Genomic DNA, 15261 nt, shown 5'->3' with positions numbered 1-15261 from the left:
CTCGCTGTCCCTTTGTGTGATCTCTTAGTTTGGTTCAGGTTGATCTGTGCCAGACGGATTTGATGTGTGAAGTACAATTACAGATCGGCTCTGACTGAGGCTCCCAGTGCAGAGTTATCACCTTCACATGGAACCAGAATCGAAGGAGATAGGGAGAAAGAAATGCGGTAACATTTGTGTGTCACACGATCAGAGCTCAGGTGATCAAACCTCCCGGAATACCTCCAACCATAGTTGGTAACCCTATATGGTAATACACAGCAGGTGGGTCAGTATCTGTTAAAGAGAAAAGATAGGATACGCCCTGAAGAAGATGTTGAGGGGTCCTCAGTTATGTTGTTAGCATTTCAGAATAAAGAGAGTTTGTGACAAACCAAAGCTTATGGGGAGTGGAGTTAAATGAGTCTCCAGTCAGTCTGACTAGATATTGTGCTTTTGACCCTTGTCTGAGTCTTCACTTGTTCAGATTAATAGTGGAAAGTGAACACCGCCCGCAGTCTTTGTCCTGCCTTTCCTGCGGTGATTGACAGCTGCTGCACGCTGCCACCAAGAGGAGAGCGGAGCGGAGCGGAGACGCGAGCAACAGGTAGGGAGCCCGGCGATCGGCAACTCGCTGAAATCGTCCATTTTCCCCCAGGGAAACAACATGAATTTCGCCTTATTTACTCAAAATGCAACAATTGCAGACTCCGGCTCGGTCTTGGTTTAACCCGGCCACTCTTCCATAAGCAACTTTTCATGATGAGAATTTTTTTTTAAACTCACTTATTTCACTAAATGCGTCAACGTGGAATTGAATTGCAGCCGCCCGCTGTTAATTTGTTTCTAGTGAACTAGAATCATTGGAGTTTATTTAATTTCCACTTTCTGAGGAGCCCTCACATTCTGGGTCAGGGAGGGAGCCGCACCAGCCGGTCTGACCGGCCTTTCTGGCGCAATGTAATGTGTTTCTTGTATATAAACAACAGGGCGACTCACTTCCCACCATCACAGGATACCCGGAAGCTGGGCGAGAGTGTCTGCAGTTCATAACAGTCCCTTCATTTTCCTTTACCCTCCGCCTCCTCGTCTTCCGTTCCTGTGTATGAACATGTCCCTCTTGTTGGTCGGATTGTTACATTAAACACAGATACTTTTTAGCATATTGTGTTAGCACATGGACCCCAGATCATGTTGGAAACGAAAAGCCTAAACTAAAATATTAGACCTCAAGAATGGATGTATTTCATAGAATCATAGAAGTTACAACATGGAAACAGGCCCTTCGGCCCAACATGTCCATGTCGCCCAGTTTATACCACTAAGCTAGTCCCAATTGCCTGCACTTGGCCCATATCCCTCTATACCCATCTTACCCATGTAACTGTCCAAATGCTTTTTAAAAGACAAAATTGTACCCGCCTCTACTACTGCCTCTGGCAGCTCGTTCCAGACACTCACCACCCTTTGAGTGAAAAAATTGCCCCTCTGGACCCTTTTGTATCTCTCCCCTCTCACCTTAAATCTATGCCCCCTCGTTATAGACTCCCCTACCTTTGGGAAAAGATTTTGACTATCGACCTTATCTATGCCCCTCATTATTTTATAGACTTCTATAAGATCACCCCTTAACCTCCTACTCTCCAGGGAAAAAAGTCCCAGTCTGTCTAACCTCTCCCTGTAAGTCAAACCATCAAGTCCCGGTAGCATCGTAGTAAATCTTTTCTGCACTCTTTCTAGTTTAATAATATCCTTTCTATAATAGGGTGACCAGAACTATACACAGTACTCCAAGTGTGGCCTCACCAATGCCCTGTACAACTTCAACAAGACATCCCAACTCCTGCATTCAATGTTCTGACCAATGAAACCAAGCATGCCGAATGCCTTCTTCACCACCCTATCCACCTGTGACTCCACTTTCAAGGAGCTATGAATCTGTACTCCTAGATCTCTTTGTTCTATAACTCTCCCCAACGCCCTACCATTAACGGAGTAGGTCCTGGCCCGATTCGATCTACCAAAATGCATCACCTCACATTTATCTAAATTAAATTGTCCATTTTCCCCCAGGGAATTTGTAAATCCTGTTGACAGACACTTTGATCATTTAAGTATTTGACAGACTAGCTGAAGTAACCAGGGGGCCTGTTGTGTAATGTTTATTTCTTGTATATACACTTTAAAAAAAATTATAAATATAGGTTATTGCTTTCAGTCTATCACGATTAATGTAACCTCTTGCATAAAGAAGTATTTGCAGATTAGTATTTTTTTTAATTTGTGTTTTTATGTGCATACATTCCTGTCTATTTTGGAAAGTTTGTGAATTTAGAGTAATGGTGCAAAAAGCAAAGGTCATACTGACCATGCAATAGCTTAACTTGGTAGTATGATTGTCAACTTATTAAATATGGAAATTACATTGTCTAGTCAAATAGGTAAAGTAAAAAAAGTCTAAAATGATGCAGTTTGTTGGAACATTAATATGCAGTGTCACTGAGTGGTTGGATGCAGGTTCAATTCTCCCTTCAATCTCTATTTCAAAAACCAGGCATCTCCCCACACATTGTGCTTTTCTCTCTCATCTTCACACAACCAGATGGATATCTGCTGCCTGCAGTGTGTGACCTCACAAAAACTTTCATCCATAAAAAATGTCTGGTGGTGGTGGCGGTATAGTAAATATAATTAAACGGTCACAGCGCAATGGAAACGAACATCCGACAGGCATAGGAGGAGTTGTGGGGGATGCGATGTCGTTGTAACTTCCATGGTGCCAAGCTCATCCTTTATGGTCTCGTAATATGTTATATTAAACTTGTATAGAACCTTGGGTAGACCACACATGGAACACTGTGCACAGTTCTCATCTCCATATTATAAAAAGGATTTAGAGGTACTGGACAAGGTCCAAAAAAGTTTTACAAGAATGATACCAGAACTGTCAGGAAAGATCGAACAGGCTGGGGCTTTTTTCCCTAGAAAAGAGAAAGCTGAGGGGTGACCTGATAGAGGTCTTTAAGATGATGATAATAGGGTTTGATAGGGTAGATATAGAGAAGATGTTTCCACTTGCGGGGAAGACCAGAGAAAACAAAACATCTCTGTGGAAGTAGGGCTAACCCAGCAATCATAAAGATAGTGAAAACCCTTTATTAAAACTATAACCCTAAACTTTAAACTAAGAGCTTTCACTACTGCAGTAAATGCTGGGATGCACCTGCCTCCATAGTTGGCTCTTGCTTTCTCTGCCTCTACAGCAAGAGAAAGCAAATCGCACATCCAAGAGGGCTGTGAAAAAGCAAAGTGAAATACAGAAAAAGAGAGATGGAGGAGAAGAAAGACAAGGAAAAAGGGGAGAAAAATAATTCGGCAGCTCATGGTCACAACTTGCTACAATTTTCCAATTTTTCTCCCCTCTTCTGTATCATAGACAGTTACAGCACAGAAGAAGGCCATTCAGCCCATCGTGTCCATGCTGGCCAAAAAAGAGCTATCCAGCTTAATCCCACTTTCCAGCACTTTTGGTCCGTCGCCCTGTAGGTTACGGCACTTCAAGCGCGCATCAAAGTACTTTTTAAAAGAGTTGAGGGTTTCTGTCTCAAACAACCTTTCAGGCAGTGAGTTCGGGCACTGAAGATGGTGACTTATACATGGGTACTGGCAGCCATCTGGTGCCTCTCAAGTGGCTATTGAGCCTAAAGAATGAGTGTCAACAGACTTCTGGGTGGGGGGGTGGCAGTATGATCAAATCCAATTCTGTCCTCCCCCAACATCCATAAACTCTATACCTTCCTGCAGGAGCCACTAGATATTTATCAGGAATGACAAACCTGACTGATTTTTCCCTCCCTAGCTCAGGGGTGCTTGGAACAGTTGGAGTGCCCCAACTGCATGATCAGAAGTGGCCATAGAATCTCTAAGCCCAGTTCACGAAGCCCAGGTAACTTGGTCCTACATGCAGTTGTATTTCTTAATTGCTGGTTTGTCCTGTTTGGATTTTGTAGGTCTGGACTTCTGGGACTAATTTGAAAAGGCCAATAGTGTGGCACAGCAGTATGCCCAATGCCACCAGGACAAAAACACACTCTACAAGTTCCGTCCCCATGAGGAGGGCACCACAAATACAAATGGCCTATTTAAACCAAAATGTTTTAGTTAGATCAAGATCTGATTTTCATTGTCAATTATGTAAACTGTATCCAGCAGTGCCTGTTCTAAATGGACAGCCAGACAGTGAAGGACTTTTAGTTGCCTATAAACTTTATTTGCTGGGATTCACATTACACCCAAATCATCCATCACCTCTCCCCCAAGCCTACTCCCTTATATATGGGAGCCAAAAAGTTCCCAATTGCTCATGCACCTGAGCTTAATCATTCATCAATTGATGTAATTCATTTATAACAATTAACAGTGCCTACCGGTCGTGGAAGGCTTCATGTGTGATCTCTCTCAAAGGTTATCTGGGCTCACACAAGCATTTGAAAGAGCGGCAAGCAATCAGAGTGACCCTTCTGGACTTTTGCTTAGGAATGTTTTTAACATTGTTGCTTCATTAATGGATACATCCTAAACCAGAATACCAAGATCTGTTAGTATCCGCAACCTGAAATGTGTACAAGTTAATGGAAACATAAACTGTAACTTTGTGGCCCACAAAAGCAAAAGTGGTGCACCTTTTTGTAAAGTACTCGAATATTGTACAAGTTCAGTACAAGATTTGTATACAACTGCCATTACCGGCCGATCTCTCTATTCTCCGTGAGACCAATTCTGATTCAATGGGGAGTGTAGAAAGCTGTGCCCACAGTAGCACCAGGCATACCTTTACCTAGTGAATCTATAATACAGGGCTGCTAGCACGCTAGACACCAAAAGTAGCAGTCTATAGACACAGCTAAGCAGTTCTACAACCATTGGAGCTCTGTAGCCCTACTACATATTACAACAGTGGTGGTGGACAATCAGGTACCTAATGGGAGGAGTTGCCCCATCCCCAACCATGGCAGAACCCAACACATGAATGCAAGAGACCAGGCTGAAGTGTTTGTAATGGTCTTCAACCAAAATTGCTGAGTGGACGATCCTACTCAGCCTCCTCCTAAGTTCTTTTCAGCATTGGAGGATTGGTTGGAAGAGGTCCAAGTTTGGGCCCTCAACATGGAGGGGGAAGGAGGATGGAGTTTCTTCTCAGTGAGGAGCGGGGGGGACTCTGAGTGTGAGGTTCAGTGAGGGGGTAGAGATCCTAGGTGCAGATGCTAGGAAGTTTCAGCTTACTGTTCTCCAACAAGGGGGTCCATTTATGGGTTTCTGATGTTCGCGATGAGGGCAACTAAAACACGCATGCACACCTAACCACTTTCTGCCTCAGCAGACTGCACTTGTTGTCCTTCCATGTCTGTGGGACCGTTGGATGAGTTCATGTTTCTGCTGATTGCCAATGCATTGGGGGGATGATATTAGGAGGAAACGGATAAGTGAGAATCGGGAGGTTTTAATCCAAGCTCCTCGATTGCCACAATCCTTTTATAGTGTTCATGTTGGGGTTATTTAAATGCAGTTCTGCTGCTGGTGGCTTTTTGTCAAAAAAGAATTCAAATATGCTAATATATTCTAACATGTATTTCCACATAGCTTTAGCCATGATGAGTGATGTCACATGCTTAAGGAATTGGTGCTAAAACCACTAATTTTTTTTGCTAATTGAAAATGATTTAATTTTTGCAGGACTATAGTTTTTTTTTATCTTTTTGCTACAGCTTCTTGCAATGTGGGAAACATTGGAAATGGAATACGTCGTGCAGATTCTGGATTGGATATACACTGGGATCCAAGCAGTAGCTTGTGCAATAGATTATATATTGTATTATTTTATTGTACTATCAGTCACTGGATTGGTCCTGTATTACACTTACGCAGAACTCTTGACCAAAGACAGATTAACATCTAAAGAAGACACCATATCTAATAGAGGTTTTAGTGCCTGTGAACAAATGTCTGAAGTAAAGGAACATTTCGGCAGTGGCACAAAGACTGAAAACCACAGGAAAATCTTAGAGAGTGAAAACAGTAAGGATGTTTCTAGCAGCTCTGTTGATCTGCTGCAGCACAGTAATGGAGAAGATAGACTTGATGCTTTAATTGAAGTTAATCGTATTGAAGATCTTTCTTTAAGGAGTGCTGAACTGTATATCGGGAACCCAACAGAAATACTTGATATCTACACAAGCACCGATGAGGGATGCTACGCTGATGTGACCTGTGGTGGTACTAGCAACACAAAGCAATGGGACAGGTACTGTAAAGCAGCATTACTGGTACAAGAACAACTGTATGACATGGTGCTCAGATCCTTTCACTGCCATACTTTCTTTCTATTTCTTGGCCAGTTTCTAGAGATTGTGGGATAGAATTATTAGACATTCCCCTCTTTCTAGCTTCAATCCCGTTGTCAGACACAGCTTACATTCTTCAATTTTGTTTATTTTTTTGTTACTTTCCCATTGATTTGAAACTAGTGATCAGCCGTTGTAAATGCAGGACATTACTAGCATAAGCATTGCCGATGATTGTGCTAACCTTTAGATCATGATGTAGAAAGACACTGTGAGGTTTAGCAAAGGTGGAAACGGATTTTGGTGTGGCTAATGACCAACAGCTGAAAGTATCCAGTTGTTGGACACTTTAATGATCAACACTATCGATCTAACTCTATCCTCCTCACTGTTTACTACCCTTCCAAGTTTTGTGTCATCTGCAAAATTTGAAATTGTGCCCTGTACACCAAAGTCCAAGTCATTAATATATATCAAGAAAAGCAGTGGTCCCAGCACTGACCCCTGGGGAACACCACTGTACACCTCCCTCCAGTCCGAAAAACAACCATTCACCACTACTCTCTGTTTCCTGTCCCTTAGCCAATTCTGTACCCATGTTGCTAATTAATTAATTATTTACTGAGCTGCATTGCCAGGTATTTGATCCTAAGTCAAGACAAGTTATATTAACCTTGCATAGATCGTGATTTAGCTTCTACTACTTCTTGCCCACATGTGAGGTAACCCATTTTTTCCACTGTTTTTTCATCCAGTAGATCATGCTCCGTAATAAAGACCCCTTTTTATGTGGACAAGCTATTAGCATGATCGGGGGGACTGGCTAGATGCAATGGGGGGGTCGCCACTCTGTGCTTGTCAAAAGCGAGTACCCCACTGGATGTCAGCCCAGTATTCAGAGGCCAGAGCTCTGGTGCCCTGCTGTATAGGTCTGTCTGGAGTGGGGCTCGAACCCACCACCTTCTGATTCAGTCAGGAATGCTACCAAGGCTCACTCCACATCATGATTTAATAACCAAATAAATCAAATTCTGTTTTTATTACATAGGACCAAGGGATTTTTACTGGTGTTTTGGGATCCCATTTCATGATTCCATTCATTTTCTGTGAAAATCATAAATCAGTGGCTTGATCACCAGTGATGGCAAATTTGGAATATTGAGCATCATTTGGGCACCCTGCCTTCGTAATGACATTGATCCATTAAAGAGGGTTCAAGGAGAAGCAACATGGATGCTTCTAAAACTTGGGATTCTATGAGGATAATTTTATGAATCTACACTGCTGGCGGGGGCCTCGCCCACCGGGTGCGTAAATCAGAAATTCGGTCAGAAAATTGTGGGCAGTGCATGCCCAAATCTCCAGTTTCCAATACTCGCAGACAAGATTCCCCACTGACAGTGTGGACTCATAAAATGACCCCCTATAAAGTTATGTAGAGCAAAGCTGAGCTTGTTTTCATTGGATAAACAAACATTGACATGATGTAGGTTTTTTAAAATACTGGGAGATGTTGCTATGTGCATGAAAGTAGGTTTTTCAGCTTGAACTGGAATACACGTTTAAAAAATTAAACAGCCCCCAAGAAGGCAAGAGATTAAAACACTTTAGGGCTAAGTGTAGAGAGATATACACTTGAAAATGTAGATTTTCAACTTGCTGCCCAGGTGTAAAACTGATGTTGCGGATTGGCCGCCTGTTATAGAAACCGCCAGATTTTTATTCCTATTGATTTCATTGGAATTAAAATTTGGGCAGTTTCTATAACGGGCAGGCGATCTGCCCAAGGGTGACAATGAAAATTACCCCCATGATCCCATGTTGGAAGACTGCAAATATCATTTTTTGAAAAGCAAGTAGTGAGGGCTGAGGAATGGAGGTGTGAGGATAGATATTCTGCAGTTCTTGCTCAACCTACCTTTTGGTGGGTAGGGGTAAATTTTATAGAGCAGTTCCCCAGGAGATTAAATAAATTAAGTAGCCTTTGTATTTGAGCAGATTATACATGGTCTGTGGAAGGAGTGGGCTGAATGGCTATTTCTAATGATTTATCATGTGCTTAATTGTTAGTTTATGGAACACACTGCCACCCAGTGCTTTAAATATTGACTCAACTGAAACAATAAAAAGATTTTGGATCAATTCCTCATTCAGCAGGGAGCAGTGAGATACAGGGAGGGAAAATATTGAAAAAAGTCACGAGATTGGATTTTGAAAATAACCTGGATAATAGTTGAATGATCTTTTCTCAATTCTACCTTCTTGTGGAAAGCAATGTACACACCAGTTTTGTATGTACAAGGGAACAAAACCACAACTTAACATTTCAGGATATGGCATAAATAAATACAAAATGGATAATTGCAAAAATAATCAACAGGATTGATTGATTCAGTGAGTTAGAACATTGTCCTTTCACCTCGGTATAAAAGCAGTAAATGTAAAAATCTAGGTCAATTTATATTTACTATCTCATCATAGTAAACTTGTAGGTTGTTATTGTATTTGGGTAGCGCATGGGCCGTGAAGGAGAAAATACTTTATCTCCATTTCCTAATAACTACTCTCGAATCCCATCAGTAACAACCATTATCAGTAGTGATTACCATTTCCAAGGGATTATTCAAGGGTTCAGATAAAGGACACCGACTCAATCTAAAAAAAATGATTAACATAATAGGATTAAGAATTAATACCAGATAGCTGTAATAACTGATGTGTTTACAACTTGTGTGATGAGATCATAATTTATTCTACTCTGGTATGAATCTGTCAAATAATGCAAGCGATTTATATGCTTCTCACACACAAGTATTTACTGTTTTTAATTTGGGCATTCGTGAGTTCATGGGTAATAATGTTACAGAATGAATTGAATGGTAGCAATTGTTGGGTGATATTTCAGGCGAGTAAAATTGTTTATATTTTTACCAGTTTAAAATCTTACCATGGTGAGGAGTTGACATGGGAAAACACCAACAGTATCCAAACAGTAAACAATGCTGGATTGTAAAACTTGTTTAAATTTCACACATTTTAAGTACAGTTTTTTTTTGGGGGGGGGGGGTGGAAATATTAGTGCCTGTGGCAAAGGCACACACTGTTTTTAAAAGGCAGAATTTTTTTAAGGTGTAAGCACAAGAACTTCTACAATACCTGTGCTCCAAAATTTCAACAGACATCTTTTATCTCGCTCATTCCTGTGGATGCTCCATCCCTAACCCACACAAGAGTATGTAAATTCTCTCCCAAACTAGCTAAGGGCAAAAATGTGGTGTATGACTTAATCATTGAACTGCAGATCAATATTTTTCTAAACTGATTAGTCCATTTAATGTAAATTGAATCTGAATCTCAGAGAGGTTTGTAAATATCTGCTTTAAACTTTAGTAAAAGGAAGTTACACTAGATATTTTCCTCCTAGATACTACTGAAATATTTTTAAAACATTTCAAAAATTCTTTTCTCAATATGGATCCATAGACATTCCACAGCTCGGGTTTATTTTTTGGAGGGGTAGAATGGGTTCTTTCCTGTGAACAAACCTGAAGCAAACTACAAGAGATTAAAATAGTACAAACAAAGCAGTAAGTATACTATAAGTGAGTGAAATACTGTATTTATGACCTCGATTGCAACCTGATAAATGGATGAACTTGAAGATAGATTCCACCTTTCATATTTGTTGTTCAAGTATGAAATGTGTTTCAGTGCAGTGATTTTTATGTCTTTTATTTTTCCCAATAGCGATGAAGAAGATCTATACCGTAGTGTGGATGACATTAAGGAAAGTCGGCTCAGTAAATCAGGTAATCAATGGATGTTTACTTGTAACTGTTAGTAGTGTCTCCATGTGTAGTTATGGCATGTTACATTTTGTGAAGATGCCAAAGCACAGCTTTGATTGTGAGAAGTTATAAGGCCTGACTGCACCCACAGCAAGTGTAGTATGTAGACTGATTCCCTGTTGTACCATAGTGTTGTAAAAATTAATGATAAGCATTGACTAGCTACTTTTGTTTTAACCCACCATGCTGAGTGGGTGTTTGTACTGTTTGCTTGCGCAGGTATTTGGGGGAAAATAGATTTGTCCCTTGAAAATGGAAGTCCTGTACATCTCAATCTGTATCGAGGGTAGAGGTATGCCGATATCTGTGATGTCATATTTATCACAAAAGTTTAAAAGTCATATTTGGAGGCATTACTCTTCTTCACAATAAAATAAAAGATTGCTGAAAAATAATGCTGTAATAGTAGGGCTGCTTTTCCGAATGCTCGGTCTTGTATTAGTGCATCTCTGCCTGCCCTCTTACAATACCAGTCATGTTTGGGGTGGGGCCAGGGACAAGAGATCCTGCTTCCCTGGCCCACATGGTGTTCGGCATAAAACTGGAGCCATGTGAAGCACACTGCCCTCCAGAAGGACACATGTGGACCCCACCGGGGGAGTCCAAGGAAATAACTTCGATCTCCCAAAAATTAGGATTTTTTTTTCTCCAAAAGTTTCAGTATCAGCTCCCTTACACAGAAACTGAAGGAAGTTGCAAATGGTCTATAGGATATATGAGGGGCCCTGGACACCATTCTACCCCCTCCCCACAACCCAACCACCACCTCTGGATGCTGGCAAGCACTGGAGTTTCAGCATGGCGGGAGCTCAAGATGTGCCTGTAGTGGTGTGGGCGTCTGCCAGTCCCATGAAAACTCCGCAAACTCTGAGGGGGTCCATGTTGTTGGGTACCTGTGGGTGTATTCCCAGTGTAATTGCCAGGATCATGAGCCAGGGATTTTCAATCCCAGTATGGTGTAATAGTTGTGTGGAAAGTATTTTGTCACCTGTTGGTTTCTTCCTTCTGTTCATAAGATTTCTGCTGTCCATGCAGCTACCTTTAGCTTGGAGAACAAGTGGGACAGTGTGAGGTGGGCCTGGATACTGATTTTTCCCAAACGGCTGCCAAAGTTATTTATTTATTGAAAAATAAATTGTGCGAACATACACCTTCTGTAATACATTTGAACTGCCAATTATCTATTTTTATTTTACACATCTGTACTTTTCTAACATTTGTGAAATTATGAAAAAAGCAGTTTTAAAAAATGCCCAAACTTGTCGATCACTAATTGGTTGTTGATTCAAATGGTCATAGGCTGAGAGAAAGCCAGAGCTGAATGCCTGGCACATGATTTCAGAACACTGCCTCATATGGAATGGGCTGAATGGCCTGGTTCTTTTGTTATTCTCTGTATTTTATTTTAACTTGGTGTTTGTGCTCAGGTAAATTTCCTACCAGAAGTAAAGAAGTCAAGAGTAAAAAAAAGTCTAAAGATGAAATGATGATTCAATAACAAAATATATTTTCTTTTTGATTTTTGACAGTTTTAGGCAGTGGTCTAAAGGGTGACCTCATTTTATGCAATGAAAGTACAGAGGGCACTACTAGAATGGAGGTAAGGTATTGAAGAACATTGTTTTGAATTTTTCCAAGTAATCAATGATCTTGAAGGTTTTAGTGTATGATGCAGAGTAGCATAACTTTTTAGTGGTCTCTCAGCAAACTTGGAAATATTTGTAACATGTTTGTATGAAGAGTCTTTAGAAATGATTCCAATTCATTCATGTTTATCCATGAATGGATATTATGAAGATAATGTCACAGTTCCTTCTTTGTTTTTTCTCCCCTCAAGTTTCTCTCCTACTTCTACTTTTTCCGTGCTGTTTTCAGTTGGGAGGCTGGGACTGTACATCGTGCATACATCTCCATGTATGTTGTAGTGCATTTACTTAACTGAGCTGGAAAGTGTGGCACTTCATAAAATACCCTGAGTTCCAGTGCATGGGTAACACCTGAAAAAGGAAAGAAAATTCTATTTTTTTTAATCTGTCTGTGTTAAAGGGATAAAGTTGGGGAAATAAGTTCAACCCTTGATTGATTGGACCTTTGACAGGAAGAGCTGCTTTCTCATTCTCCGATGAATTTATCTTTTTGCGTCACATGATTTTGCAATTCCACTCTTCCTCCACCCAATTTTCTTGCTATAGGACGATGTTCAGTGAGCAAGGTGAGATACTCCAGCCTGTAGAATCTCGTGAATACTGGCAATCCACCAGGCAGTACAATTTAATGGGACGGGATCTTCTTAAACCAGTTTTTCTTTTCTTCTGATGACCAAGTAGAGATGGTAAACTTGACCTTGAAAGAACCTAAATGTGATCATAGACTTAATTGTAATTGATAACTCAGTGTTCTAACATTATAGCTACTGGGCTGATATACAGCACTATATATTTTCTCTATTAATCAATTACTATAGATAGGTAACATATATCCCTGCCACAACGTCCTTCCCAGCTCATGCATCCTATCCACCATTGGACTCTGCCAGTGGAGCAATCACTGTCCCTCTCCGCATTTCCCCCCAGAGCATGTGTTCACTCATGAACAAACCCCTTGCCATCCACAAACTTATTGTGGATGATTATATTAACGTCCTGCCTTTGACTGAAACTTGGCCTGGCTATACTTATCACCACCTCCCCCACCCAAACCGCCACGGCCCTTATCACCAATAACACCATAGTCTCTCTCCGTTCTCCCCTCGTACTTTCTCTTCCTTCAAGCAGCTCGTCTTACTCCACCCATGTCAGCTTTCCTTTAAAATTCTTCCTGTCTACTAATACGCCCTGCCCCCTCCAAGCCCTACCCAGAGTTTTTCCCTGAAATATCCTCCTTCCTCAGCCTATATATTGAGAAACTCCTTAAACCTCTGATTTCAACCTCCATCTCATTTCCCTGTGCCCGCTCTCCTTTGACTTCATTGTCCTCCTGTCCTTCTTAAACCTGTCCCTCTATATGAACTCATATTCATGGCCATCCCCTTGACCTTGGTGTCTTCTGTGGCCTCTCTACGCTTTGTCTTGATTACTTTTCTTCAAGGCTATCTCCGACCACTACCTTGTATCTCTCACCATATACATACCCCTACCCCCTCCAACCCCAGTTCCTTCTGCGACCATCCTCAGAATTAATTGTCCCCTAACTCATTTAAAACTAAACTTCCAAACTCCCAACTGCCTACCCTTTGGCCTTCCATTCACCACGATGCTTCTGCAGCTGTTGATTTGCTCAGTCACTTCCTCACCTCCATTTTGCCTTTGTGTTCAGAAAAACATTTGCTCTCTCCCATTCTGGTCATACCACCTATATGGCCTTCATCTTAACCCCTCAAATCCAAGGAATGTAGACATGAGTGTATCGGGAGTACATCTGGTTTAGCTATCCATCACTTGTTATCGCCAGATCTGGCTGGACCACATCAAGCACTATTAGGCTTCACTCGCCTCTGCCAAAACCGCCCACCACTCCAAGATCATCCTGGAGAGCAAAGATATCCTCTGCTTCTTTTCAACACTACCAATCATCTCATTAAACCACTCTCTCCTGCCCCCTCCACCCTCGCTTTCAACAATTGCGAGGAGCTTATGCACTTCTTTGTCACTAAGGTTGAGACCATTTATTGAGGTCTGAGGTGCCGACTTTCTGATATGTTAAACTGAAGCCCCGTCTGCCCTCTCAGGTGGATGTAAAAGAACCCATTACACTATTCAAAGAAGAGCAGGGGAATTCTCCCAGTATCCTGGCTGATATTCCTCAACCAATATAATTAAAATTCATTGCTGTTTGTGGAGCCTTGCTGTGTGCAAATTGGCTGCAACGTTTCCCTACAATATAACAGTGATTACACTTCAAAAGTACTTAATTGGCTTGATGTACTATATAAATGCAAGTCCTTTCCTTTTCCTTTCCAGCCATACAACCCACCCCGAACACTCCATTCCTGTGACTTTAGCCTCTGGTGCAACCCTTCTACCGTCGCTGCATCATTGGAGGCCATACTTTCAGTCACTCATCCCCCGCGTTCTGGAATTCCCTTCCTAAATCCATCTGCCTATCCACCCCTTCCCCCTTTTAAGACTCTCCTTAAAACCCAACTCTTCGACCAAGCTTTTGATCACCCATCCTGATACCACCATCATTGCCTTAGCATCCTTTTTTATTTATGCCTCTCTGAAGCACCTTTCTACATTAAAGGTGCTATATAGATGCAAGTTGATGTTCTTGTTAATGCTCCAACATGCTATCACAAGACATGGGTTCATGCCCATGTGGTACATTACCAATCTCTGATGTGTTATTCAGCAGGCACTGAGCAGAAGTCAGGTGGCTCCACACAAGTAAGTTTAGCTGTTCACTTCCCAGCACCTGGGATAAATTGGGAATTGCATTGGGGTAACCTAAAATAGGGGAAAACAACATTTTTGAACCGGAACTGAGAGCAGGAAAATGTTTGTTTAGATATTCAATTGAATTTACTTTGTAGTAATGTTTGTACCAACATTTGGATTTTAAGTTGCTATTTTTAATTGAATACCTTGTTATTTGTTTCTAAGGCTGAAAGCTCAGTGTTAAATTCTATAAATTTGAAGAATGATAATTATCAACAATTGAGGTTGGTCATGTGTGAGGCACTGATCAAAGGCAAGCGACTCCCATCTTGGATAATGACTGAGGAAGCTTTAAAGGTAATTAAATAACTGATGTTTCAATTGTCCTTCTATATGGTTTGTGCAGTGTACACAACATTTTAGAGTCTGTACCATATACATTTCCAAAAAACTGCACGGGGTAGAATTTCTGAACGGCAAAGTTCATATATGAATGCTTAATGTACTTATACTATGTAGAATCATAGAATGGTTACAGTACAGAAGGAGGCTGTTGGACCCACCAAGCCCATGCTGGCTCTTTATAAGAGCAATCCAGTAAATCCCATTCCCCCACTCTTTCCCCATAACCCTGCAAATTTTTTCCCTTCAAGTATTTATCCAATTCCTTTTTGAAAGCCACAATTGAATCTGCTTCCACCACCCTTTCAGTCTGCA

General features: G+C 41.2%; 1 protein-coding gene across 5 annotated transcripts in view; it reads left to right on the top strand.

The window, feature by feature from the left end:
- Positions 1-448: 448 nt before the first annotated feature.
- The window catches only part of LOC137339496 (ubiquitin thioesterase otulin-like), a 40108-nt gene continuing 25295 nt past the window's right edge, over positions 449-15261 (top strand). For 3 of the 5 annotated variants that reach the window (XR_010966633.1, XM_068001898.1, XM_068001902.1), the window contains exons 1-5: positions 455-586; positions 5745-6280; positions 10068-10129; positions 11698-11768; positions 14770-14901. Coding sequence is in view for 3 of the 5 variants with exons in the window: in XM_068001898.1 (XP_067857999.1) it covers positions 5754-6280; positions 10068-10129; positions 11698-11768; positions 14770-14901 (792 nt within the window). In the remaining 2 variants the exon portion in view is untranslated. Of the gene's footprint in view, positions 587-3849; positions 3926-5744; positions 6281-10067; positions 10130-11697; positions 11769-14769; positions 14902-15261 lie in introns of those variants that run through there. The other 2 variants (XR_010966634.1, XM_068001901.1) reach the window with 2 other exon arrangements.

Source organism: Heptranchias perlo, chromosome 2 (genome assembly GCF_035084215.1).
Source record: "Heptranchias perlo isolate sHepPer1 chromosome 2, sHepPer1.hap1, whole genome shotgun sequence".
Lineage (NCBI taxonomy): Eukaryota > Metazoa > Chordata > Chondrichthyes > Hexanchiformes > Hexanchidae > Heptranchias > Heptranchias perlo.
The sequence above is the reverse complement of the archived record's forward strand: the minus strand, read 5'-3'. Positions and strand labels throughout refer to the sequence as shown.